This window comes from Bombina bombina, chromosome 3 (assembly GCF_027579735.1).
Source record: "Bombina bombina isolate aBomBom1 chromosome 3, aBomBom1.pri, whole genome shotgun sequence".
NCBI lineage: Eukaryota > Metazoa > Chordata > Amphibia > Anura > Bombinatoridae > Bombina > Bombina bombina.
The window spans coordinates 791625989-791652354 of NC_069501.1; the positions used below are offsets into that span (position 1 = coordinate 791625989).

General features: G+C 36.8%; 1 protein-coding gene across 1 annotated transcript in view; it reads right to left on the minus strand.

Annotated features, from left to right (window-relative positions):
- Positions 1–16449, minus strand: part of LOC128654044 (ATP-binding cassette sub-family C member 5) — a 432957-nt gene extending 416508 nt beyond the window's left edge. Inside the window, exon 1 of the mRNA XM_053707695.1 lies at positions 16163–16449. Within this exon, the coding sequence (XP_053563670.1) occupies positions 16163–16245 (83 nt within the window). The 5' untranslated portion in view covers positions 16246–16449. The remainder of the gene's footprint in view (positions 1–16162) is intronic.
- Positions 16450–26366: the final 9917 nt, after the last annotated feature.

Here is a 26366-nt window from a genome sequence, read left to right on the forward strand (position 1 = left end):
TGTCATTATATGCTCTATATATGGTTCTAAGTACATACTGCCCTGTGCTTTGTCATTCTACGCACTATATGGTTTTATGTACATACTGCCCTGTGCTTTGTCATTCTATGTACAATATGGTTCTCTGTACATACTGCCCTGTGCTTTGTCATTCTATGCACTATATGGCTCTCTGTACATACTGCCCTGTTCTTTGTCATTCTAGGTGCTATATGGTTACCTGTACATAATGCCCTGTGCTTTTTCATTCTATGCACTATATGGCTCTCTGTACATACTGCCCTGTGCTTTGTCATTCTACGCACTATATGGCTCTCTGTACACATTGCCCTGTGCTTTGTCATTCCATGCTCTATATGGTTCTATGTACATACTGCCCTGTGCTTTGTCATTCTATGTACTATATGGCTCTCTGTACATGCTGCCCTGTGCTTTGTCATTCTATGCTCTATTTGGTTCTATGTACATACTGCCCTGTGCTTTGTCATTCTATGCTCTATATGGTTCTCTGTACATACTGCCCTGTGCTTTGTCATTCTATGTACTATATGGCTCACTGTACATACTGCCCTGTAATTTGTCATTATATGCTCTATATGGTTTTCTGTATATACTGCCCTGTGCATTGTCATTCTATGTACTATATGGCTCTCTGTACATACTGCCTCTGCTTTGTCATTCTATGCACTATATGGTTCTCTGTACATACTGCCCTGTGCTTTGTCATTCTATGCACTATATTGTTCTCTGTACATACTGCCCTGTGCTTTGTCATTCTATGCACTATATGGTTCTCTGTACATACTGCCCTGTGGTTTGTCATTCTGTGTACTATATGGCTCTCTGTACATACTGCCCTGTGCATTGTCATTATATGCTATATATATGGATCTCTGTACATACTGCCCTGTGCTTTTTCATTCTTTGCTCTATATGGTTCTCTGTACATACTGCCATGTGCTTTGTCATTCTATGTACTATATGGCTCTCTGTACTAAATGCCTCTGCTTTGTCAATCTATGCACTATATGGTTATCTGTACATACAGTCCTGTGCTTTGTCATTCTATGCACTATATGGTTCTCTGTACATACTGCCCTGTGCTTTGTCATTCTATGCACTATATGGTTCTCTGTACATACTGCCCTGTGTTTTGTCATTCTATGCTCTATATGGTTCTATGTATATACTGCCCTGTACTTTGTCATTCTATGTACTATATGGCTCTCTCTACATACTGCCCCGTGCTTTGTCATTATATGCTCTATATTGTTCTCTGTACGTACTGCCCTGTGCTTTGTCATTTTATATACTATATGGCTCTGTGAATATACTGCCCTGTACTTTGTCATTCTATGTACTATATGGCTCTCTCTACATACTGCCCTGTGCTTTGTCATTATATGCTCTATATGGTTCTATGTACATACTGCCTTGTGCTTTTTCATTCTATGTACTATATGGATCTCTGTACATACTGCCCTGTGTTTTGTCATTCTATGCACTATATGGTTCTCTGTACATACTGCCTTGCGCTTTGACATTCTATGCACTATATGGTTCCCTGTACATACTGCCCTGTGCATTGTCATTCTATTTTCTATATGGCTCTCTGTACATATTGCCCTTGGCTTTGTCATTCTATGAACTTTATGGTTCTCTGTACATACTGCCATGTGCTTTGCCATTCTATGCACTATATGGAACTTTTCTGTACATACTGCCCTGTATGTACTATATATATCTCTGTACATACTGCCCTGTGCTTTGTCATTCTATGCACTATATGGTTCTCTGTACATACTGCCCTGTGCTTTGTCATTCTATGCTTTATATGGTTCTCTGTACACACTGCCCTGTGCTTTGTCATGCTATGCTCTATATGGTTCTCTGTACATACTGCCCTGTGCTTTGTCAATCTATGCACTAAATGGCTTTCTGTACATACTGCCCTGTGCTTTGTCATTCTATGAACTATGTGGTTCTCTGTACATACTGTCCTGAGCTTTGTCATTCTATGCTTTATATGGTTCTCTGTACACACTGCCCTGTGCTTTGTCATTCTATGCTCTATATGGTTCTCTGTACATACTGTCCTGAGCTTTGTCATTCTATGCTTTATATGTTTTCTGTACATACTGCCCCTTGCTTTGTCATTCTATATACTATATGGCTCTGTGAACATACTACACTGTGCTTTGTCATTCTATGATCTATATAGTTCTATGTACATACTGCCTGTGCTTTGTCATTCTGTGCACTATATGACTCTCTGTACATACTGCCCTGTGCTTTATCATTCTATGCACTATATGGCTCTCTGTACATACTGCCCTGTTCTTTGTCATTATATGCACTATATGGTTCTCACTTCTCTTTAGATACTACCCAATGCTTTCTCATTCTATGAACTATGTGGTTCTCTGTACATACTGTCCTGAGCTTTGTCATTCTATGCTTTATATGGTTCTCTGTACACACTGCCCTGTGCTTTGTTTGTCTATGTACTATATGGCTCTCTGTGCATACTGCCCCGTGCTTTGTCATTATATGCTCTATATTGTTCTCTGTACATACTGCCCTGTGCTTTGTCATTCTATATACTATATGGCTCTGTGAACATACTACACTGTGCTTTGTCATTCTATGATCTATATAGTTCTATGTACATACTGCCTGTGCTTTGTCATTCTGTGCACTATATGACTCTCTGTACATACTGCCCTGTGCTTTATCATTCTATGCACTATATGGCTCTCTGTACATACTGCCCTGTTCTTTGTCATTATATGCACTATATGGTTCTCACTTCTCTTTAGATACTACCCAATGCTTTCTCATTCTATGTACTATATGGTTCTCTGTACATAATATCCTGTGCATTGTCATTCTATGTACTATATGGCTCTCTATACATACTGCCCTGTGCTTTGTCATTCTATGCACTATATGACTCTCTGTACATACTGCCCTGTGCTTTTTCATTCAATGTTATATATGATTCTTTGTACATACTGCCCTGTGCTTTGTCATTCTATGCACTATATGGCTCTCTGTACATACTGTCCTGTGCTTTTCATTCTATATACTATATGGCTCTCTGTACATACTGCCCTGTGCTTTGTCATTCTATGCACTATATGGCTCTCTGTACATACTGTCCTGTGCTTTGTCATTCTATGCACTATATGGCTCTGTACATACTGCCCTGTTCTTTGCCATTCTATGCACTATATGGTTTTCTGTACATACTGCCCTGTGCTTTTTCATTCTATGTACTATATGGTTCTTTTTACATACTGCCCTGTGTTTTGTCATTCTATGCACTATATGGTTCTCTGTACATACTGCCTTGTGCTTTTTCATTATATGTACTATATGGATCTCTGTACATACTGCTCTGTGTTTTTTCATTCTTTGTACTATATGACTCTGCACTATATGGTTTTCTGAACATACTGCCCTGTGCTTTGTCATTCTATTTTCTATATGACTCTCTGTACATACTGCCCTCTGCTTTGTCATTCTATGAGCTTTATGGCTCTCTGTACATACTGCCCTGTGCTATGTCATTCTATGCTCTATATGGTTCTCTGTACATACTGCACTGTGCTTTGCCATTCTATGCACTATATGGAACTTTTCTGTACATACTGCCCTGTGCTTTGTTATTCTATGCACTATATATTTCTCTGTACATACTGCCCTGTGCTTTGTCATTCGATTTTCTATATGACTCTCTGTACATACTGCCCTCTGCTTTGTCATTCTATGAGCTTTATGGCTCTCTGTACATACTGCCCTGTGCTATGTCATTCTATGCTCTATATGGTTCTCTGTACATACTGCACTGTGCTTTGCCATTCTATGCACTATATGGAACTTTTCTGTACATACTGCCCTGTGCTTTGTTATTCTATGCACTATATATTTCTCTGTACATACTGCCCTGCGCTTTGTCATTCTATGCTCTATATCGCTCTCTGTACATACTGCCCTGTGCTTTGTCATTCTATGCACTATATGGCTCTCTGTACATACTGTCCTGTGCTTTGTCATTCTATGCACTATATGGCTCTGTACATACTGCCCTGTTCTTTGCCATTCTATGCACTATATGGTTTTCTGTACATACTGCCCTGTGCTTTTTCATTCTATGTACTATATGGTTCTTTTTACATACTGCCCTGTGTTTTGTCATTCTATGCACTATATGGTTCTCTGTACATACTGCCTTGTGCTTTTTCATTATATGTACTATATGGATCTCTGTACATACTGCTCTGTGTTTTTTCATTCTTTGTACTATATGACTCTGCACTATATGGTTTTCTGAACATACTGCCCTGTGCTTTGTCATTCTATTTTCTATATGACTCTCTGTACATACTGCCCTCTGCTTTGTCATTCTATGAGCTTTATGGCTCTCTGTACATACTGCCCTGTGCTATGTCATTCTATGCTCTATATGGTTCTCTGTACATACTGCACTGTGCTTTGCCATTCTATGCACTATATGGAACTTTTCTGTACATACTGCCCTGTGCTTTGTTATTCTATGCACTATATATTTCTCTGTACATACTGCCCTGTGCTTTGTCATTCTATTTTCTATATGACTCTCTGTACATACTGCCCTCTGCTTTGTCATTCTATGAGCTTTATGGCTCTCTGTACATACTGCCCTGTGCTATGTCATTCTATGCTCTATATGGTTCTCTGTACATACTGCACTGTGCTTTGCCATTCTATGCACTATATGGAACTTTTCTGTACATACTGCCCTGTGCTTTGTTATTCTATGCACTATATATTTCTCTGTACATACTGCCCTGCGCTTTGTCATTCTATGCTCTATATCGCTCTCTGTACATACTGCCCTGTGCTTTGTCATTCTATGTACTATATGGTTCTCTGTACATACTGTCCTGAGCTTTGTCATTCTATGCTCTATATGGTTCTATGTACACACTGCCCTGTGCTTTGTCATTCTATGCTCTATATGGTTCTCTGTACATACTGCCCTGTGCTTTGTCAATCTATGCACTATATGGCTCTCTGTACATACTGTCATGTGCTTTGTCATTCTATGCACTATATTGTTTTCTGTACATACTGCCCCTTGCTTTGTTAGTCTATGTACTATATGGCTCTCTGTGCATACTGCCCTGTACGTTGTCATTCTATGCTCTATATGGTTCTATGTATATACTGCCCTGTGCTTTGTCATTCTATGTACTATATGGCTCTCTCTACATACTGCCCCATGCTTTGTCATTATATGCTCTATATTGTTCTCTGTACATACTGCCCTGTGCTTTGTCATTCTATATACTATATGGCTCTGTGAACATACTACCCTGTGCTTTGTCATTCTATGCTCTATATAGTTCTATGTACATACTGCCTGTGCTTTGTCATTCTGTGCACTATATGGCTCTCTGTACATACTGCCCTGTGCTTTATCATTCTATGCACTATATGGCTCTCTGTACATACTGCCCTGTTCTTTGTCATTATATGCACTATATGGTTCTCACTTCTCTTTAGATACTACCCAATGCTTTCTCATTCTATGTACTATATGGTTCTCTGTACATAATGTCCTGTGCATTGTCATTCTATGTACTATATGGCTCTCTATACATACTGCCCTGTGCTTTGTCATTCTATCTACTATATGGTTATTTGTACATACTGCCCTGTGCTTTGTCATTCTTTGCACTATATGACTCTCTGTACATACTGCCCTGTGCTTTTTCATTCTATGTTCTATATGATTCTTTGTACATACTGCCCTAAGCTTTGTCATTCTATCTACTATATGGTTATTTGTACATACTGCCCTATGCTTTGTCATTCTATGCACTATATGACTCTCTGTACATACTGCCCTGTGCTTTTTCATTCTATGTTCTATATGATTCTTTGTACACACTGCCCTGTGCTTTGTCATTTAATGTACTATATGGCTCTCTGTACATACTGCCCTGTGCTTTGTCATTCTATATACTATATGGCTCTCTGTACATACTGCCCTGTGCTTTGTCATTCTATGCACTATATGGCTCTCTGTACATACTGTCCTGTGCTTTGTAATTCTATGCACTATATGGCTCTGTACATACTGCCCTGTGCTTTGCCATTCTATGCACTATATGGTTTTCTGTACATACTGCCCTGTGCTTTTTCATTCCATGTACTATATGGTTCTTTTTACATACTGCCCTGTGTTTTGTCATTCTATGCACTATATGGTTCTCTGTACATACTGCCCTGTGCTTTTTCATTCTATGTACTATATGGATCTCTGTACATACTGCTCTGTGTTTTTTCATTCTTTGTACTATATGGCTCTGTACATACTGCCCTGTGCTTTTCCATTCTATGCACTATATGGTTTTCTGTACATACTGCCCTGTGCTTTGTCATTCTATGCACTATATGTTTCTCTGTACATACTGCCTTGTGCTTTGTCATTCTATGCACTATATGGTTCTCTGTACATACTGCCCTGTGCTTTGTCATTCTATTTTCTATATGACTCTCTGTACATACTGCCCTCTGCTTTGTCATTCTATGAACTTTATGGTTCTCTATACATACTGCCCTGTGCTATGTAATTCTATGCTCTATATGGTTCTCTGTACATACTGCACTGTGCTTTGTCATTCTATGCACTATATATCTCTCTGTACATACTGCCCTGCGCTTTGTCATTCTATGCTCTATATCGCTCTCTGTACATCCTGCCCTGTGCTTTGTCATTCTATGAACTATATGGTTCTCTGTACATACTGTCCTGAGCTTTGTCATTCTATGCTCTATATGGTTCTCTGTACACACTGCCCTGTGCTTTGTCATTCTATGCTCTATATGGTTCTCTGTACATACTGCCCTGTGCTTTGTCAATCTATGCACTATATGGCTCTCTGTACATACTGCCCTGTGCTTTGTCAATCTATGCACTATATGGCTCTCTGTACATACTGCCCTGTGCTTTGTCATTCTTTGCACTATATTGTTTTCTGTACATACTGCCCCTTGCTTTGTTAGTCTATGTACTATATGGCTCTCTGTGCATACTGCCCTGTACGTTGTCATTCTATGCTCTATATGGTTCTATGTATATACTGCTCTGTGCTTTGTCATTCTATGTACTATATGGCTCTCTCTACATACTGCCCCATGCTTTGTCATTATATGCTCTATATTGTTCTCTGTACATACTACCCTGTGCTTTGTCATTCTATGCACTATATGGCTCTCTGTACATACTGCCCTATGCTTTATCATTTTATGCACTATATGGCTCTCTGTACATACTGCCCTGTTCTTAATCATTATATGCACTATATGGTTCTCACTTCTCTTTAGATACTACCCAATGCTTTCTCATTCTATGTACTATATGGTTCTCTGTACATAATTTCCTGTGCATTGTCATTCTATGTACTATATGGCTCTCTATACATACTGCCCTGTGCTTTGTCATTCTATCTACTATATGGTTATTTGTACATACTGCTCTGTGCTTTGTCATTCTATGCACTATATGATTCTCTGTACATACTGTCCTGTGCTTTTTCATTCTATGTTCTATATGATACTTTGTACATACTGCCCTGTGCTTTGTCATTCTATATACTATATGGCTCTCTGTACATACTGCCCTATGCTTTGTCATTCTATTTTCTATATGACTCTCTGTACATACTGCCCTCTGCTTTGTCATTCTATGAACTTTATGGTTCTCTATACATACTGCCCTGTGCTATGTAATTCTATGCTCTATATGGTTCTCTGTACATACTGCACTGTGCTTTGTCATTCTATGCACTATATATCTCTCTGTACATACTGCCCTGCGCTTTGTCATTCTATGCTCTATATCGCTCTCTGTACATACTGCCCTGTGCTTTGTCATTCTATGAACTATATGGTTCTCTGTACATACTGTCCTGAGCTTTGTCATTCTATGCTCTATATGGTTCTCTGTACATACTGCCCTGTGCTTTGTCAATCTATGCACTATATGGCTCTCTGTACATACTGCCCTGTGCTTTGTCAATCTATGCACTATATGGCTCTCTGTACATACTGCCCTGTGCTTTGTCATTCTATGCACTATATGGCTCTATGTACATACTGTCCTGTGCTTTGTCATTCTTTGCACTATATTGTTTTCTGTACATACTGCCCCTTGCTTTGTTAGTCTATGTACTATATGGCTCTCTGTGCATACTGCCCTGTACGTTGTCATTCTATATACTATATGGCTCTCTCTACATACTGCCCCATGCTTTGTCATTATATGCTCTATATTGTTCTCTGTACATACTGCCCTGTGCTTTATCATTTATGCACTATATATCTCTCTGTACATACTGCTCTGTGCTTTGTCATTCTATGCACTATATGACTCTCTGTACATACTGCCCTGTGCTTTTTCATTTTGTGTTCTATATGATACTTTGTACATACTGCCCTGTGCTTTGTCATTCTATGTACTATATGGCTCTCTGTACATACTGCCCTATGCTTTGTCATTCTATGCACTATATGGCTCTCTGTACATACTGTCCTGTGCTTTGCCATTCTATGCACTATATGGTTTTCTGTACATACTGCCCTGTGCTTTTTCATTCTATGTACTATATGGTTCTTTGTACATACTGCCCTGTGTTTTGTCATTCTATGCACTATATGGTTCTCTGTACATACTGCCCTGTGCTTTTTCATTCTATGTACTATATGGATCTCTGTACATACTGCTCTGTGTTATTTCATTCTTTGTACTATATGGCTCTGTACATACTGCCCTGTGCTTTTCCATTCTATGTACTATATGGCTTTCTGTACATACTGCCCTGTGCTTTGTCATTCTATGCACTATATGTCTCTCTGTACATACTGCCTTGCGCTTTGATATTCTATGCACTATATGGTTCCCTGTACATACTGCCCTGTGCTTTGTCATTTTATTTTCTATATGGCTCTCTGTACATACTGCCCTCTGCTTTGTCATTCTATGAACTTTCTGGTTCTCTGTACATACTGCCCTGTGCTATGTCATTCTATGCTCTATATGGTTCTCTGTACATACTGCACTGTGCTTTGTCATTCTAGGCACTATATGGAACTTTTCTGTACATACTGCCCTGTGCTTTGTCATTCTATGTACTATATATCTCTCTGTACATACTGCCCTGCGCTTTGTCAATCTATGCACTATATGGCTCTCTGTACATACTGCCCTGTGCTTTGTCATTCTATGCTCTATATGGCTCTCTGTACATACTGCCCTGTGCTTTGTCATTCTATGAACTATATGGTTCTCTGTACATACTGTCCTGAGCTTTGTCATTCTATGCTCTATATGGTTCTCTGTACACACTGCCCTGTGCTTTGTCATTCTATGCTCTATATGGTTCTCTGTACATACTGCCCTGTGCTTTGTCAATCTATGCACTATATGGCTCTCTGTACATACTGCCATGTGCTTTGTCAATCTATGCACTATATGGCTCTATGTACATACTGCCCTGTGCTTTGTCATTCTTTGCACTATATTGTTTTCTGTACATACTGCCCCTTGCTTTATTAGTCTATGTACTATATGGCTCTCTGTGCATACTGCCCTGTACGTTGTCATTCTATGCTCTATATGGTTCTTTGTACATACTGCCCTGTGCTTTGTCATTCTATGCACTATATGGTTTGTTGTACATACTGCCTGTGCGTTGTCCTTCTATGGACTATATGACTCTCTGTACATACTGCCCTGCCCTGTGCTTTGTCATTCTATGTACTATACGGTTCTTTGTGCATACTGCATGTGCTTTGTCATTCTATCCACTATATGGCTATCTGTACATAATGCCCTGTGCTTTGCCATTCTATGTACTATATGGCTCTCTGTACATACTGCCCTGTTCTTTGCCATTCTATGCACTATATGGTTTTCTGTACATACTGCCCTGTGCTTTTTCATTTAATGTACTATATGGTTCTCTGTACATACTGCCCTGTGTTTTGTCATTGTATGCACTATTTGGCTCTGTACATACTGCCTTGTGCTTTGTCATTCTATGCACTATATGGTTTTCTGTACATACTGCCCTGTGCATTGTCATTCTATGTACTAAATGGCTCTCTGTACATACTGCCCTGTGCTTTGTCATTCTATGTACTATATGGCTCTCTGTACATACTGTCCTGTGGTTTGTCATTCTATGCTCTATATGGTTCTCTGTACATACTGCCCTGTGCTTTGTCATTCTATGCTGTATATGGCTCTCTATACATACTGCCCTGTGCTTTGTTATTCTATGAACTATATGGTTCTCTGTACATACTGTCCTGTGCTTTGTCATTCTATGCTCTATATGGTTGTCTGTACATACTGCCCTTTGCTTTGTCATTCTATGCTCTACATGGTTCTCTGTACATACTGCCCTGTGCTTTGTCATTCTATGCACTATATGGCTCTCTGTACATACTGCCCTGTGCTTTGTCATTCTTTACACTATATTGTTCTCTATACATACTGCCCCGTGCTTTGTTATTCTATGTACTATATGGTTATCTGTACATAATTCCATGTGCTTTGTCATTCTATGTACTATATTGCTCTCTGTACATACTGCCCTGTGCATTGTCATTCTATGTACTATATGGTTATCTGTACATACTGCACTGTGCTTTGTCATTCTATGCTCTATTTGGTCCTTTGTACATACTGCCCTGTGCTTTCTCATTGTATGCACTATATGGTTCTCTGTACATACTGCCTGTGCTTTGTCATTCTATGCACTATATGACTCTCTGTACATAATGCCCTGGGCTTTGTCATTCTATGTAGTATATCGCTCTCTGTACATACCGCCCTGTGCTTTGTCATTCTATGTACTATATGGTTATCTTTACATTCTACTCTGTGTTTTCTGATTCTATGTACTATATGGCTCTCTGTACATACTGCCCTGTGCTTTGTCATTCTATGTACTATATTGCTCTCTGTACATACTGCCCTGTGCTTTGTTATCCTATGCACTATATGGCTCTCTGTACATATTGCCCTGTGCTTTGTCATTCTATGTTCTATATGGTTCTATGTACATACTGCTCTGTACTTTGTTATTCTGTGTACTATATGACTCTCTGTACATACTGCCCTGTGCTATGTCATTATATGTTATATATGGTTCTTTGTACATACTGCCCTGTGCTTTGTCATTTTATGTACTATATGGCTCTCTGTACATATTGCCCTGTGCTTTGTCATTCTATGCACTATATGGTTATCTATACATACTGCCCTGTGCTTTGTTATTCTATGCTCTATATGGCTTTTTGTGCATACTGCCTGTGCTTTGTCATTCTATGTACTACTATATGGTTCTCTGTACATACTGCCTATGCGTTGTAATTCTATGTACTACTATATGGTTCTCTGTACATACTGCCTATGCTTTGTAATTCTATGTACTATATGACTCTCTGTACATACTGCCCTGTGCTTTGTCATTCTATGCACTATATGGTTCTATGTACATACTGCTCTGTGCTTTGTCTTTCTATGTACTATATGGCTCTCTGTACATACTGCCCTGTGCTTTGTCATTATATGCTCTATATGGTTCTTTGTACATACTGCCCTGTGCTTTGTCATTTTATGTACTATATGGCTCTCTGTACATACTGCCCTGTGCTTTGTCATTCTATGCACAATATGGTACTCTGTACATACTTCCCTGTGCTTTCTCATTCTATGCACTATATGATACTCTGTACATACTGCCCTGTGCTTTGTCATTCTATGTACTATATGGCTCTCTGTACATACTGCCTGTGCTTTCTCATTCTATGCACTATATAGTACTCTGTACATACTGCCCTGTGCTTTGTCATTCTATGTACTATATGGCTCTCTCTACATACTGCCCTGTGCTTTGTCATTATATGCACTATATGGTAGTCTGTACACACTGCTCTGTGATTTGTCATTCTATGCACTATATGTTACTCTGTACATACTTCCCTGTGCTTTCTCATTCTATGTACTATATGGGTCTTTGAACATACTGCTCTGTGTTTTGGCATTCTGTGCACTATATGGCTCTCTGTATATTCTGCCCTGTGCTTTGTCATTCTATGCACTATATGGTTCTCTGTACATACTCCCAGATGGGCTCATAGGACATGTTTATTGACAAGCCATTAGTGTATTGCTTTTCTGGAGATGACTTTGACTATGTGCTTAACATTTTGTTGGAGTCAAACACAGTTTTGTGTAAACAATAGCAATATTAAAACTAGCAGCATGCAAGCTCATCACCATCAACAACCTGTGCAGCCAGTGGAAGAAAATATAAAATGTAGGGAAAAAAATCTTGTAAACTCTGATATTTTTGGTACAAACACACACAGATGTTACATTTATTTTGTTCTGAAATATAAATATCATATGATGTTGCTCTCAAAGGAAAACATGGAATGTTGTAGATTATATGTAATCCAGGGGTCAACAAATGTGTTTAAAATTAGAATTTAGAAATTCAATGGGAGGGGTTTAGTTTTAATCTTTGCCCCTCTCTCCTTCATGGCTACCTCAACTGCTGTAACATATTCACAATGAAACACTCGACTTTGTGGGCACCTGGCAGCTTCTGTGATTTGTCATTCTATGCACTATATGGTTCTCTGTACATACTGCTCTGTGATTTGTCATTTTATGCACTATATGGCTCTCTGTACATACTGCCCTGTGCTTTGTCATTCTATGCACTATATGGTTTTCTGTACATACTGCCCTGTGCTTTGTCATTCTATGCACTATATGGTTTTCTGTACATACTGCCCTGTGCTTTGTCATTCTATTCACTATATGGTACTCTGTACATACTGCTCTGTGATTTTTCATTTTATGCACTATATGGTACGCTGTACATACTTCCCTGTGCTTTCTCATTCTATGAACTATATGGCTCTCTGTACATACTGCCCTGTGCTTTGTCATTCTATGTACTATATGGTTATCTGTATATACTGCCCTGTGCTTTGTCATTCTATGCACTATATGGTTCTCTGTACATACTGCTCTGTGCTTTGTCATTCTATGCACTATATGGTTCTCTGTACATACTGCCCTGTGCTTTGTCATTCTATGCACTATATGGTTCTCTGTACATACTACCCTGTGCTTTGTCATTATATGCATTATATGGCTCTCTGTACATACTGCCATGTGCTTTGTCATTCTATGTACTATATGGTTCTCTGTACATACTTCCCTTTGCTTTATGTGCTTTGTCATTCTATGCACTATATGGCTCTCTGTACATACTGCCTGACACTCATTCACTCTCAGATATAATAATCATAAAATATGTTTCCTTTTACTAACTTTTTTTTATAAATGTTAATATCTTCAGCTTTCTATTCGGTGTCAGATAATGCTTATTAGTTAGTGTGTTTTCCAGGCACTAAAAACTTTCAAAATGCACTGAGATAAGAGGTGGAATTCAAGGGCTTAAAAATTAGCATATGATTCAACCTAAGTTTAGCTTTCAGCAAAGAATACCAAGAGAACAAAGAAAATTTAATAAAAGTAAATTTAAAAATTGTTTAAAATTGCATGCCCTATATGAATCATGAAAGTTTAATTTTGACTAAACTGTCCATTTAAAGGGACAGTAAAGTCAAAATTAAACGTTTCATGATTCAGAGAAAACATGCAATTTTAAACATATTTCCAGCACTTTTCTATCATTAAATATACTTTTTGTCTCAAAATAAGCATACTTAGATAGCATCAGGAGCAGCAATGCACTATTGGGAGCAAGCTGGTGATTGGGGGTTGCACATTTATGCCTCTTGCACATATAAGCCTCAGCTATAATGAAAACCTAGCCTGTTGGGGGTACTTGAGGACCACGGTTGAGAAACAATGCTTTAGTGTAACTGCCTAATTTTACAATTTAGTTTCAAAGGGACCTGCGGAAGATTTTTCAATCTTATCACAGAAAGTAAAAAAAAGTTCTGCCTCAAGGAAGGTAATATCATGCACTATATTTTTGTGTTGAATGAGTATAAATAGTGGAACTGTATTTGCCTATATAACAAGAATTTAATAAGTTTCTTATCTGTATGCGTATGTTGTAAAGAATGCTAATTGTCATTGTGCAACCAGCTCACTTAATTGTAAATTTAAGCTACCTTTATTGGGTTCATATATGTGCTTCTTGTGCGTATCATAGCCAATGCCTTACCACCCTCTGACCTCACCGCACATCACTGCTTTACTCCTTTACTCCTATTATTATTTTTTCTTTGTTCTCTAGCTATCTTTATTTAAAAAGCAGGAATGTAAAGCTTAGGAGCCGGCCCATTTTAGGTTCAGCACCCTGGATAGCGCTAGCTTATTGGTGGCTACATTTTACCACCAATAAGCAAGCAAAACCCAGGTTCTGAACCAAAAATGGCTCGGTTCCTTAGCTTTACTTACCCGCTTTTTAAATAAAGATAGCAAGAGAACGAAGAAAAATTGATAATAGAAGTAAAATAGAAAGTTTCTTAAAATTGCATGCTCTATCTGAATCATTAATGAAAAAAATTGGGTTTAGTATCCCTTTAACAATTTTAACAGCTGCTCTTTTAAATGCATACAATAAAAAAAAATTTTTAAAGGGACAAGAAACCCAAAACGTTTTCTTTCATGATTTAGGTAACATACAATTTTAAACAATTTTCCAGTTTACTTCTATTATCACATTTGTTTCATTCTCTTGGTATCATTTGTTTAAGGAGCAGCAATGCATTACTGGTTTCAAATTAAACACATAGGTGAGCCAATGACAATCAGTATATATGCAGCCACCAATCAGCAGCTACAACCTAGGTTCTTTGCTGCTCCTGAGCTTTCCTAAATAAACCCTTCAGCAAAGGAAAACAAGAGAAGGAAGCAAATGTAGCACTACGGAATATGTTGGCGCTCTACAAATAATAATAATAATAATAATAATTAATTTAGAAAGTTGTTTAAAATTGTGTGCTCTGTCTAAATCATGAATGTCTAATTATGACTATACTATCCCTATAAGATCACACATTAAAACAATATAAATGCATTTTTCTAACAAGAAGAAACCATAATTAACATACTGTCACTTTTTTATATTAATTATAGTGATGTATATTATTAATACTGTCAGTATGGTTCTAATGGATTATAATTATTGAAATAATTGTGTTTTGAGTACTTAAAGGGACAGTCAACACCAGAATTGTTGTTGTTTAAAAAGAAAGATAATACCTTTATTACCCATTCCCCAGTTTTGCATAACCAACACAGTTATAATAATACACATCTTACCTTTGTAATTACATTCTAAGTATCTAAGCCTCTGCAGACTGCCCCCTTATTTCAGTTCTTTTGACTGACTTGCTTTTTAGCCAATCAGTGCTCACTCCAGGATAACTTCACGTGCATGAGCTCAATGTTATCTATTTGAAACACATCAACTAATGCCCTCTAGTGGTCAAAATGCATTCAGATTAGAGGCAGTTTTCAAGGTCTAAGAAATTAACATATGAACCTCCTAGAATTAGCTTTCAACTAAGAATATCAAGAGAACAAAGCAACATTGGTGATAAAAGTAAATTGGAAAGTTGTTTAAAATTACATTCCCTATTTAAGTCATGAAAGTTTTTTCTGGACTTGACTGTCCCTTTAATACCTAATTTACAGCAGGGTTTAATTCGATAGAATATTAAAATGTTCATACGTAAAATAAGTATTGTCTAATTATGGGCAAATAAAATGTGTTGATCTATGTTAATCTCAGATATGCAATGTTATGTTATTAAAATGCTTTAATACATTCATTCCTGTGTTAACATTTACTTGCCAAAAGGTTATTTTCCATCAGTATTAATTGTTCAAATTATAATTGGTTAAAAACAATATATAGTCTTTCATACTCTTACATTGGTATAGATATAATGGAGTGGTCTTTCATGTAATTAATATTTATTTTTTTCACTGTTTTCTTTCACACTTGTGGAAACCTTATATTCAGTATAGTCATCATATCACAATGCTCGTTATCTTATTAAACTTTTGAAAGTTTGCATTACTAGTACACAAATGCTTTTTTACCTGCTGGTGGTGCGGAAGGGTTTGAACACTGGTAAGCTGTGTTGATATCTTGTAACAAATTTCTTCTTGCCAGCACTGGCCATAATTTCATTAAGTGTAATGCAGATGCAAAAAAATAAATATCACATTGAAGTACATAAGTAAAATCCTGTCCCAGGACGGCAGCTTTCTTTAAGCAAGGACTGCTTACTTGTTGCTGTATATCCTGCACCGGAGAATCACTGCACCCTGTTACTGCCAGGGGGCATAACAAGGACACTTTAAGCTCCGGTACCTTGCTAATTGGACACCAGAGAAACTTTGTGACAGTATGTAAACTTCCCTCAGGCACCCTGTATTGCTTGATCCTCCCACTAACAGATAAGAGCACGCCCGCTGCTGCCCCCACCCTCTTTCACAACATGTGCACCTCTTGTACCAGTCTATATATAAATATACTTTACAAATACTCTGCAGCTGACAGGGCAACTCAAGTCCTGGCCGAGGTTTATCCAAACAAACAACGTCCCCACCATAACAAATGTTATAAGAAGATTTTTCTTAGCTGCATAAAGAATAAAACGTACACAGTCACACCATATAGTTTTAAAACATAAACTTCTGTGTTAATCCCTTAGCTTAAATGTTAAACAGTACATTCTACACAATTTGAACATTATTTGATTAAATTAATATTTTCACTTTCATTTCAGAATGAAAACAACTATAAATAAATAAATTTCATATATTCATAGGTATAGGTACTTTTCAAGTTTTGTCAAAAAATACTCCTCATATTTAAGTAAAACTATCTATAATCTATATTATTATCTATCTATATCTATCTATCATCTATCTATCTATCTATCTATCTATCTATCTATCTATCTATCTATCTATCTATCTATCTTTCTTTCTATCCATCTATCTTTAATATAGATGTATAAATATCCATTGTTAAGACAGAGTAGCACCTAAAAGCTGTGCAAGGGTTAAATTCTCCCTGAAACAGGGTTCATATTGCTCATATAGCAGGCATGCTCTTTGTGGGATACTCATCTGTACTAAGTACCACCCCCTCTGCTATCTCATAACAGGTAATATTTGTAATTATCATGTAAATACTCTTCAAAGTTACTGAGTACAATATATCAATCCTTAATTAATGAGTATGGGCTCCTTCTTTTGGAGAACCGGCACACAAAAAAGCAGTGTGTACATCTTTTTTTTTTACTATTTAGCTCTCACCCAGTTTATCATCTAATTTGTTTTCTGCAAGTTACTCTAATAAAAATATTTTTTTTCAGAACTTTTAGAAAATCTTGTGTACAGATTTACCAAAGAGTGATAGAAAGCCACCAGCCAGAATGCAATACACACACACACACACAAACACACACATACACACACACATACACGCATACATACACACACACACATACACGCATACACACACATACACATATACACACACACACACATACACACACACATAAATACATACACACAAACACAAATACACACACACACACACACATACACATATACACACACACACACACACACACATACACACACAAATACACACACACATACATACACACATACACACACACACACACAAATACACACACACACATACATACACACACACACACACAAATACACACACACACACATACACATATACACACACACACACACATACATACACACACACAAATACACACACACACACACACACACATACATACACACACACACACACACATACACACACAAATACACACATACATACACACACAAATACACACACACAAATACACACATACACAAATACACACATACATACACACACACATACATACATACATACACACACACAAATACACACAAATACACACACACACAAATACACACATACACACAAATACACACATACACACACACACACATACACAGACACAATACCAGACCACAGAGGCTTACATTGTCTAAAGCTATCCCTACTTATATTTTCCCAGGGGATTCTGACATTGAGAGGCGACTTATTATTCTACTATGACTTATTATTCTATTATATTATGAAATGTACTTGGGTCGAGATCTTGCAGCTCCATTTTCCTAAGGAACTTCATTCAGGGCAAAAAAAATGCTCAAAATGCTCGAACCCCATTATTAAAGGGACATTTTTTTTTTCTTGGCATAAATGTGTTGTAGATGATCCATTTGTATAGTACATCTGAGAGTGTTTTTGTATTTTTAAAAAATACTGTGCTGATTTTCAAACTCCTAACCAAGCCCTAAAGTTTTAGATTTATACTGATGTCTACAGACTATTGTTTGTGTAATGGATCTTTTCATATGGGGGGGGGGAGATGAGTGTCTGCACGTCCTGCTTTCCAAGCTCCTTTCATGGGTGTCCCAGCCTAACCTCATCAACAGTGCTAATCTGGGAGCTTCTAAATAAGTTTTTAAAAGGTTTTAAACTGGATTTTTATATCAGTATCTGTGATATATATACTTCTTTATAGTAGTGTCTATCTCATGCAGTTAAATGAAAATTGGTGTATACTGTCCCTTTAAGTAATTTAATGATTGTTTGCCAGTAAGCAGTACAGTTCAGGGTAAAATGTATCTTTAGTAGTTTAGGAGTTTATGCTTTAATTTAAATGCAAATATACTCTGGCTTTAAAATGAGTAGTAGTAGTTTTAAGGTTTTTGCATCCTTATAACACATTTTCTATTGATAGTGTTGTCTTAACAGTCTAAGGAGAGGATTTGACCCCTAAAACAGAGAATGAGACCAGTGTGTGTGTGTGTGTGTTTAGGACTGCCAGCATACACTTTTCACTTTGTGTGTGGTATCCAATAAAGAATTGTTATTGAACATCATAAAATAAAATGTAGTACTAGATGCAGAAAATTAATATATATAAAATACACATCTATATATTGTTAGATACATTTTACAATGATACAAAATTCTGTTTTCAGTGTTTGAATATTATTTCCTCTGCCCCAGTCTGTTTTAATGTAACACATAATAAACGAGCATCAAACATAAAATACTCCAGTTAATGATTTTGTAAAGTTGATTTTTTACATAATGTAACCTATTTTACACTCAGCAAGTTTTACAGTTTATTCGGAAACCTGCAAATATGTATTTGTTAGGATGTGCTGTCAGGATACCACTGTAGCTATGACAACTATAGGGAGATGATATACTTTTTTGAGTTTTTATTTATATTTATGGCCAGGGAGATGAAAAAGGTTCTATGAGGAGACCCCTATTACCTGATAATGTGACCCCCTTAATTATAAGAACGGACTCTTCTTTCCTCTCACCTACTGCCTAAAGGCAAGCAAAACATTATTTGAAAGAAGGATGTTTCTTTTATATATATATATATATATATATATATATATATATATATATATATATATATATATATATATATATATATATATATATATATATATATATGTTTTAATCTGTGTGGTATATGCTGTGTTTAGGAAACAGGCGGCATTGTAATTCTGTATATACCTATACCTGTAGATCTATTCCTTTAGATATATATGTATAGATATCTATTTTACATTAACAGTATCACATATATATATATATATATATATATATATATATATATATATATATATATATATATATATATATATATATATATATATATTTAATAATAAAAATAAAATACAATAACATACAGAGAAATGTAAAACATGCGTAGCGTGATTTGCGTTCCCCAGTGACGGGTTAGCGCACATAAAGAATTATTAATCTTACATCACGTTATTGAAATATTACATAGAATGTTTTTTTAAAATAATTATTAAAAATTATTATATACACTGTAAAAAATATATATTGTATGGATTATTTAGCAATTTTTTTTACAATATATCTAATAATTTCTAATAATTATTATTGATTTTTTAAAAATATTTTATATAAAATATTTCAATAACATGATGTGAGATTATTAATTCTTCATATGTGCTGACCCGACATCATGTAAGATTTAAATCGCTAAGCGAGAATCGCGAACCTGTCTGCATGCTTTCGGACCCTCCAGAGCAGCATTGGCTGCTGGAATTTAATATTGCACAATCGCTCGTGCAACCCCTCCCACTGCTTTCGCAGGACCAATGACGCAAGACCTGGGCTTGTCAGTCATTCTGAATGAACGAGTCTGGATTGTCTGACACCAGCAACCTCTGAGGTTGTGGACATGTTAAGAAGCAGCTGTTGTTCAACTGGTGCTTCTTACCATTTGGTGCTCTAAAACAGCCCTGAAGCTGCTTATGCAGCTTCATAAATGATGCCCATACATGCTTCTTAGCTCCTTTTAGCTGTGAGGGTGAGGGAAGTGTCTGGAACTCAGTATGCAGGAATGGAAAACCAAAACAAAGGAAGTATTTTCTTAAACAAACTTTACTGAAGAAATATAATGCAGAAACAGGTAAATCAAATTATGGTCAATATTGAACCAGATCAGAAACAGCAGTTATGAAGCAGCGGTCACAAAGACCGCTGCTCCATAACCTGTCCGCCTGCTCTGAGCAGGCGGACAGACATCGCCGGAAATTAACCCGATCGAGTACGATCAAGTTGATTGACACCTCCCTGCTGGTGGCCCATTGGCCGCGAGTCTGCAGGGGGCAGCGTTGCACCAGCAGCTCTTGTGAGCTGCTAGTGCAATGTTAAATGCGGAGAGCGTATTGCTCTCTGCATTCAGCGAGGTCTTGCGGACCCGATCCGCACTGTCGGATCAGGTCCACAAGACCTTTAATAAATAGGCCCCAAATTCTTTCCAATTAAAACTTTAAGCACAAGTCTCTCAGCAAGCACAGAACCCAGCGGGTACTGTTGGTGAGGTTTTTTGTGAAATGTCCAGGAACAAGAGAGCATACAAAATGTATCACAGTAGAGGCCTTTTGATCTCAGCAGTAACAATAAACATATCCAAAGATCACAGCAGAGGTCTATGGTCTCAGCAGTAGGATAAGCATACCCAAGTATCACAGCAGAAGTCTTTTGCCTCAGCAGTAGGATAAGCATATACATGTATCACAGCAGAGGTCTTTGGTCTCAGCAGTAGGATAAACATACACAAGTATCACAGCAGAGATCTTTGGTCTCAGCAGTAGGATAAGCATACACAAGTATCACAGCAGAGGTCTTTGGTGTCAGCAGTAGGATAAGCATACCCAAGTATCACGGCAGAGGTATTTGGTCTCAGCAGTAGGATAAGCATACCCAAGTAGGGACCTTCAGATAAGGCGCAGGAAACAATGACCTTCTTAGGCAATAGGGACTCCCACACCTGAGCTGCAGCTGCTGGTAGACTGGTATCGGCGCCTCTCCACGTAACAAGCAGCTAGGAGTGCGGACCACGGTAAGGACCCTGACATTAGCCTACCTAGGTTTACTCTTTTACAAAGGATACTAAGAGAACAAAGCAAATCTTATAATGCAAGTAAATTGGAACGTATTTTAAAATGGTATCCGCTATTTAATCACAAATGTTTAATTTTGGAGTGCCTCATATTTGTAAATATGGAGTTCCAAAGCAGTTATATCGCATTAGTTTATGAGTATACTTCCATGCATTTAAAATCTCTTTATATAGTAGATTATTTATGATATCCCTTGTTATCTCTTTACCTTTATCTTTTAACTCTTTACCGTTATAAATAGTTCACATTCCATTGTTTTTCACATAGGGGAATATGTTTTAAGTGTTTTTAAATAGATATTCCTATATATATATATATATCTGTATATATATATACCTATATATAATCACCTATAGAGTGCATCTAGGTATAGATATATATTGTACAAAAAGACATCATATATATATATATATATATATATATATATATATATAAATATATATAAAAATAAATATATATTTAAAAATAAATAGAACATATTCTGCTATGTGAAGAACATTGGGTTAACGAACTTAGTTAAAAGTGATAGGACGTGCGCGCAAATAAGGGTGTTAGGTGTTTTTCCACTTTTCGTTTTCCTTTGATGTCTAAGGGAGAATACGTTAATGTGGTTGTGATATTCCAAGTAAATCTTTTTGCCACGTCAGGTTGGCACTCGTGCAAAAACTTTTTCCTTTTAACTTGTAATTTGCGTGCTACCCGACACGCGCAAGGAGCTTCCATCTAGCAAAGTTTATGCGCAAGTGGGAGCGATAAATTGCATTTCACTCGTAATATAAGCATGGTGGAGGAAAGTCAGTGAGAATTAAACAATATTACTTTGTTCCAGTCCTCTATTATAAACATTTTCATTGCTCAGAATTTAGTCTAGTTTATGCACGCTTTTTTCATATAAATTCTCTTATTAATCTGTTTAGATTGCCTATATGTTTTTAGTGCGCAAAATAGGGATACTTTGTAATGGATATAATATTGGTAGAACTGTTCCCGATATTGAAATATGGAGGTTCATCCAAGTATAAATATGTTTTTCTATCTTTTTAAATATGTTTACCTATATTCTATTTATATCACAAATTTTGACTTCTAGTTAAGTTAATGTCAAAATATTTTTTTCCCTTTTTTTTCTTTTATTCAGCTATAGAACTCCAGATTCACTTCAGATTTACACAGTAGTTTGCTTCTAAAAATATTTAACCTAAGTGTAGAATGATCTAACAATGTACTTCTGTGGGATATATTTTTAAGAGTCCATGTAGTGTTCATGAGTTTAAATTCATAGTTTTAAAACAATGGCTTTCATTTATCAAACGCCGGGAGTGCCTGTTGCTGGCTTAACAGGGTTAAGCTACTGCTATAGGCGTGTGTTACTGGCTAAAGTATGGTTAAAATACTTCTCCATGTTTATTTGTTATTGACTTAAAAATAGTTAAAATACAGCTGTATATTTCTGGCTCACAAATGTTAAATAAATTACCTGGGGGTTAGATCACTACTCTGTTACTGTCTCAAAATGGTTGCAATCTGTACTATATTTGTTAATTATTTGAATAGGGCTAAATAATTATTCTGGTTGAAAAGGGTTCAATGAATGCTTTTGCCAGGGTATTAGTCCTTACAAAAGGAATAATGTGTAATAGCATCTATACCCAAAACATTTAGAATAAACATACATTTAGCACTCTAGATAATCAGTGATTATACAAAGCAAAGTATAACAAAATAATTTTAAAGAAATACCAAGCAAAGGAAGGCTATGTGTATGAAGGAATATATCACTCGGAGGAGCATGCATGCTGTAGGATTTTGAGTTAGATTTTATTAATCCTTTATGGGCTAGGTGTAATACAACCATTTGGCCTGTCAGGCATTTTCTTCCTTTGCAAGGCCTTCCATGGTATTGTGTGTTCCCTATTGTATTGAGAAATCCATAGGTAAATGTTAGTTTCAACTTTCACATGTGGTTGTTAGTGATTGGTTTCTTGTAATCTCTTATATTGTAATAAATTATAATAATAATAATAATACAAAATGAACATTGTTTTGTATAACAAGTAAATATTCTGGCACAAGATGGTAGTTTTTTCAGTTGCAAAAGTGAATTCCAAAATTCTAATTCATGCAAGTGTGTTCTAATAAGTGTTCTTGTCCAAGGAATAAAATTAAAAAGGAGAAAAAAACCCCACTATGAATGCACTAAGTATAAGTTTTATCACCTAATGTTCATAACACACATATAAGTGACACACACACACACATATTTATTATGAATAAAAAATAAATGTGATTTTATGCATTACATTATAGTAAAAAAATTATTTTTTGTTTCTTCTACTCCAGAATTCCCCAGCACTCTTCAGGGGGGGGGGGGGAACAATTATCTGTATGCACTTTTATTATTTATTGTTTTATTACTGTCTTTCTCACATCTCTTCCTGGATGTCCTCTCACTACCTCAAACTAAATCTCTCCAAAACTGAGCTCCTTATTTTCCCCCCTTCTGCCAAAATCTCCACCCCCAATCTCTCTATAACTGTCGACAACCCCATCATTACCCCTACCCTGCATGCCTTGGGATCACACTTGACTCAGATCTTTCTTTCACTCCTCACATCCAGTCCTTGGCTAAATCCTGCTGCTTCCACCTTAAAAACATCTCTAAAATTAGGCATTTCCTTACACAAGACACAACTAAGATTTTAATCCTCTCTCTCATCCTTTCCCACCTTGATTACTGTCTTCTCTGGTCTCCCCACCTGCCATCTAGCTCCTTTACAATCCATAATGAATGCCTTTGCCAGGCTCATCTTCCTTTCACATCGCTCTTCATCTACTGAACCTCTCTGCCAATCCCTTCACTGGCTTTTTCTTGCTTCCAGGATTATTAAACACAAAATTCTCACTCTGATATACAAAGCCCTCAACTGCACTGCTCCCCCTATATCTCAGACCTTCTCTCCAGATACTCTCCCTTTCATCCCCATCACTCTGCTCATGACCTCCTACTCTACTCCTCTCTTGTTACCTCCTCACACTCCCGCTTGCAGGACTTCTCCAGACTGGCTCCCATCTTGTGTAACCCTCTGCTTTGCTTCACAAGACTCTCCCCTAGTTTTGAAATATTCAAGAGCTCCCTAAAGCTCTAAAAAACTCTACTGTTCAGGGATGCATACAACCTACACTAACCTTTCTTTATACCATTTACTCTCCTCCATAGCTATCCCTTTGAACCCCCTTAGCATGTATGCCTAAGAGCCATGCTGTTTGTAGATCACCTTTTTTTAGAGCTGACTACAACAGTGCGACTCTTGGCAGGGCCCTCTACCCGTCTGATCCCTATAAATGTTTCCTTGTATTCCGTCTATGTTTATAGCGCTGCGGAATCTGTTGGCAATCTACAAATAACCGATAATAATAATAATTACCATTTTTGCCCTATATAACAACCCAAGGGCATGTATTTTAATAAATGGTACTCTTTCTGATCCTTTCTATATAAAAAATGGTTCTAGACAGGGGTGTCCCCTATCTCCCCTGTTATTTGCATGTGCCATAGAAATTTTAGCAATAAAAATATGTGAAAATAAAAACATTTGTGGTATAAAACTCCAAACTGACATATATAAGCTTTCACTTTTCGCGGATGATATACTCCTTACTTTATATAAACCTAGCCTGTCAATCCCAGAATTAATGAGAGAGTTACACAATTTTAAAAGGATCTCAAATTTTTTAATGAATTATTAAAAATCTGAAATTATGAACCTTAACTTAAATAAGGAAGAATTACACCTTACAAAACTAATATGTCCTTTTAGATAGCAACCTAAATCTATTAAATATCTAGCGATTTCACTGACTCACAAAGATACAGACCTAATAGCTCTCAATTACGACACTCTTAAAAAGAACATAATAACAGACCTCAGTTCTTGGAGATCTAAACATCTTAGCTGGCTAGGAACAATGGGGACAATAACCATGTACATACTACCTAGACTTTTGTATATTTTCCAGACTATCCAAATTCCCCTCCCCTCCTCATATATAGCTTCCATACAGAGACTAATGAACTACTATATCTGGGATAGAAAACATCCCAGGATTAATAAAAAATTAATGAACCTTCCTAAAATATTAGGGAGATTGGGAGTCCCAGTCTTAGAAAAATACAGACAAGCAATATTCTTACAACGAGTGGTAGATTGGAACACTAACAACATTGAAAAGATATGGGTCAAGATAGAACACCAAATGTGTCAGTATCATCATCTAGGCTCATTGTGCTGGCTAGATGTCACCGAAAGGCAGGCAACATTAACAGATTTTGAAGAAACATACAAAATGTGAAATAGACTGCTAGTTAAATATCCCCTACTTTCCTCTAACCCCTCCCCCCTAACACCGTTTTGAGCAATCCAGAGTTCACTCCGGGAAAGGAAATAGTTAAATTAGACCCATTTGACAGGTGGGGCAATCTTCCCTTCTTTGTCTTATCAGAAGGAGGAAAAATGCATACGAGATTGGAACTCCTAGAAAATGATTTACAAATATTTAATAACTGTTTTTTCTACCTGCAAGCCCATTCATTTCTACAATCTTTTGCGTTCCCCAACTAACTTTGAAAAACTGTACATGTTAAATCAGCCAACTAGGCATACCCTATCTATTATATATAACATGTTACAACAGGTTCCAATAGGTACAGAACTCCAATACATGAAAAATTGGGAAAAAGAACTAA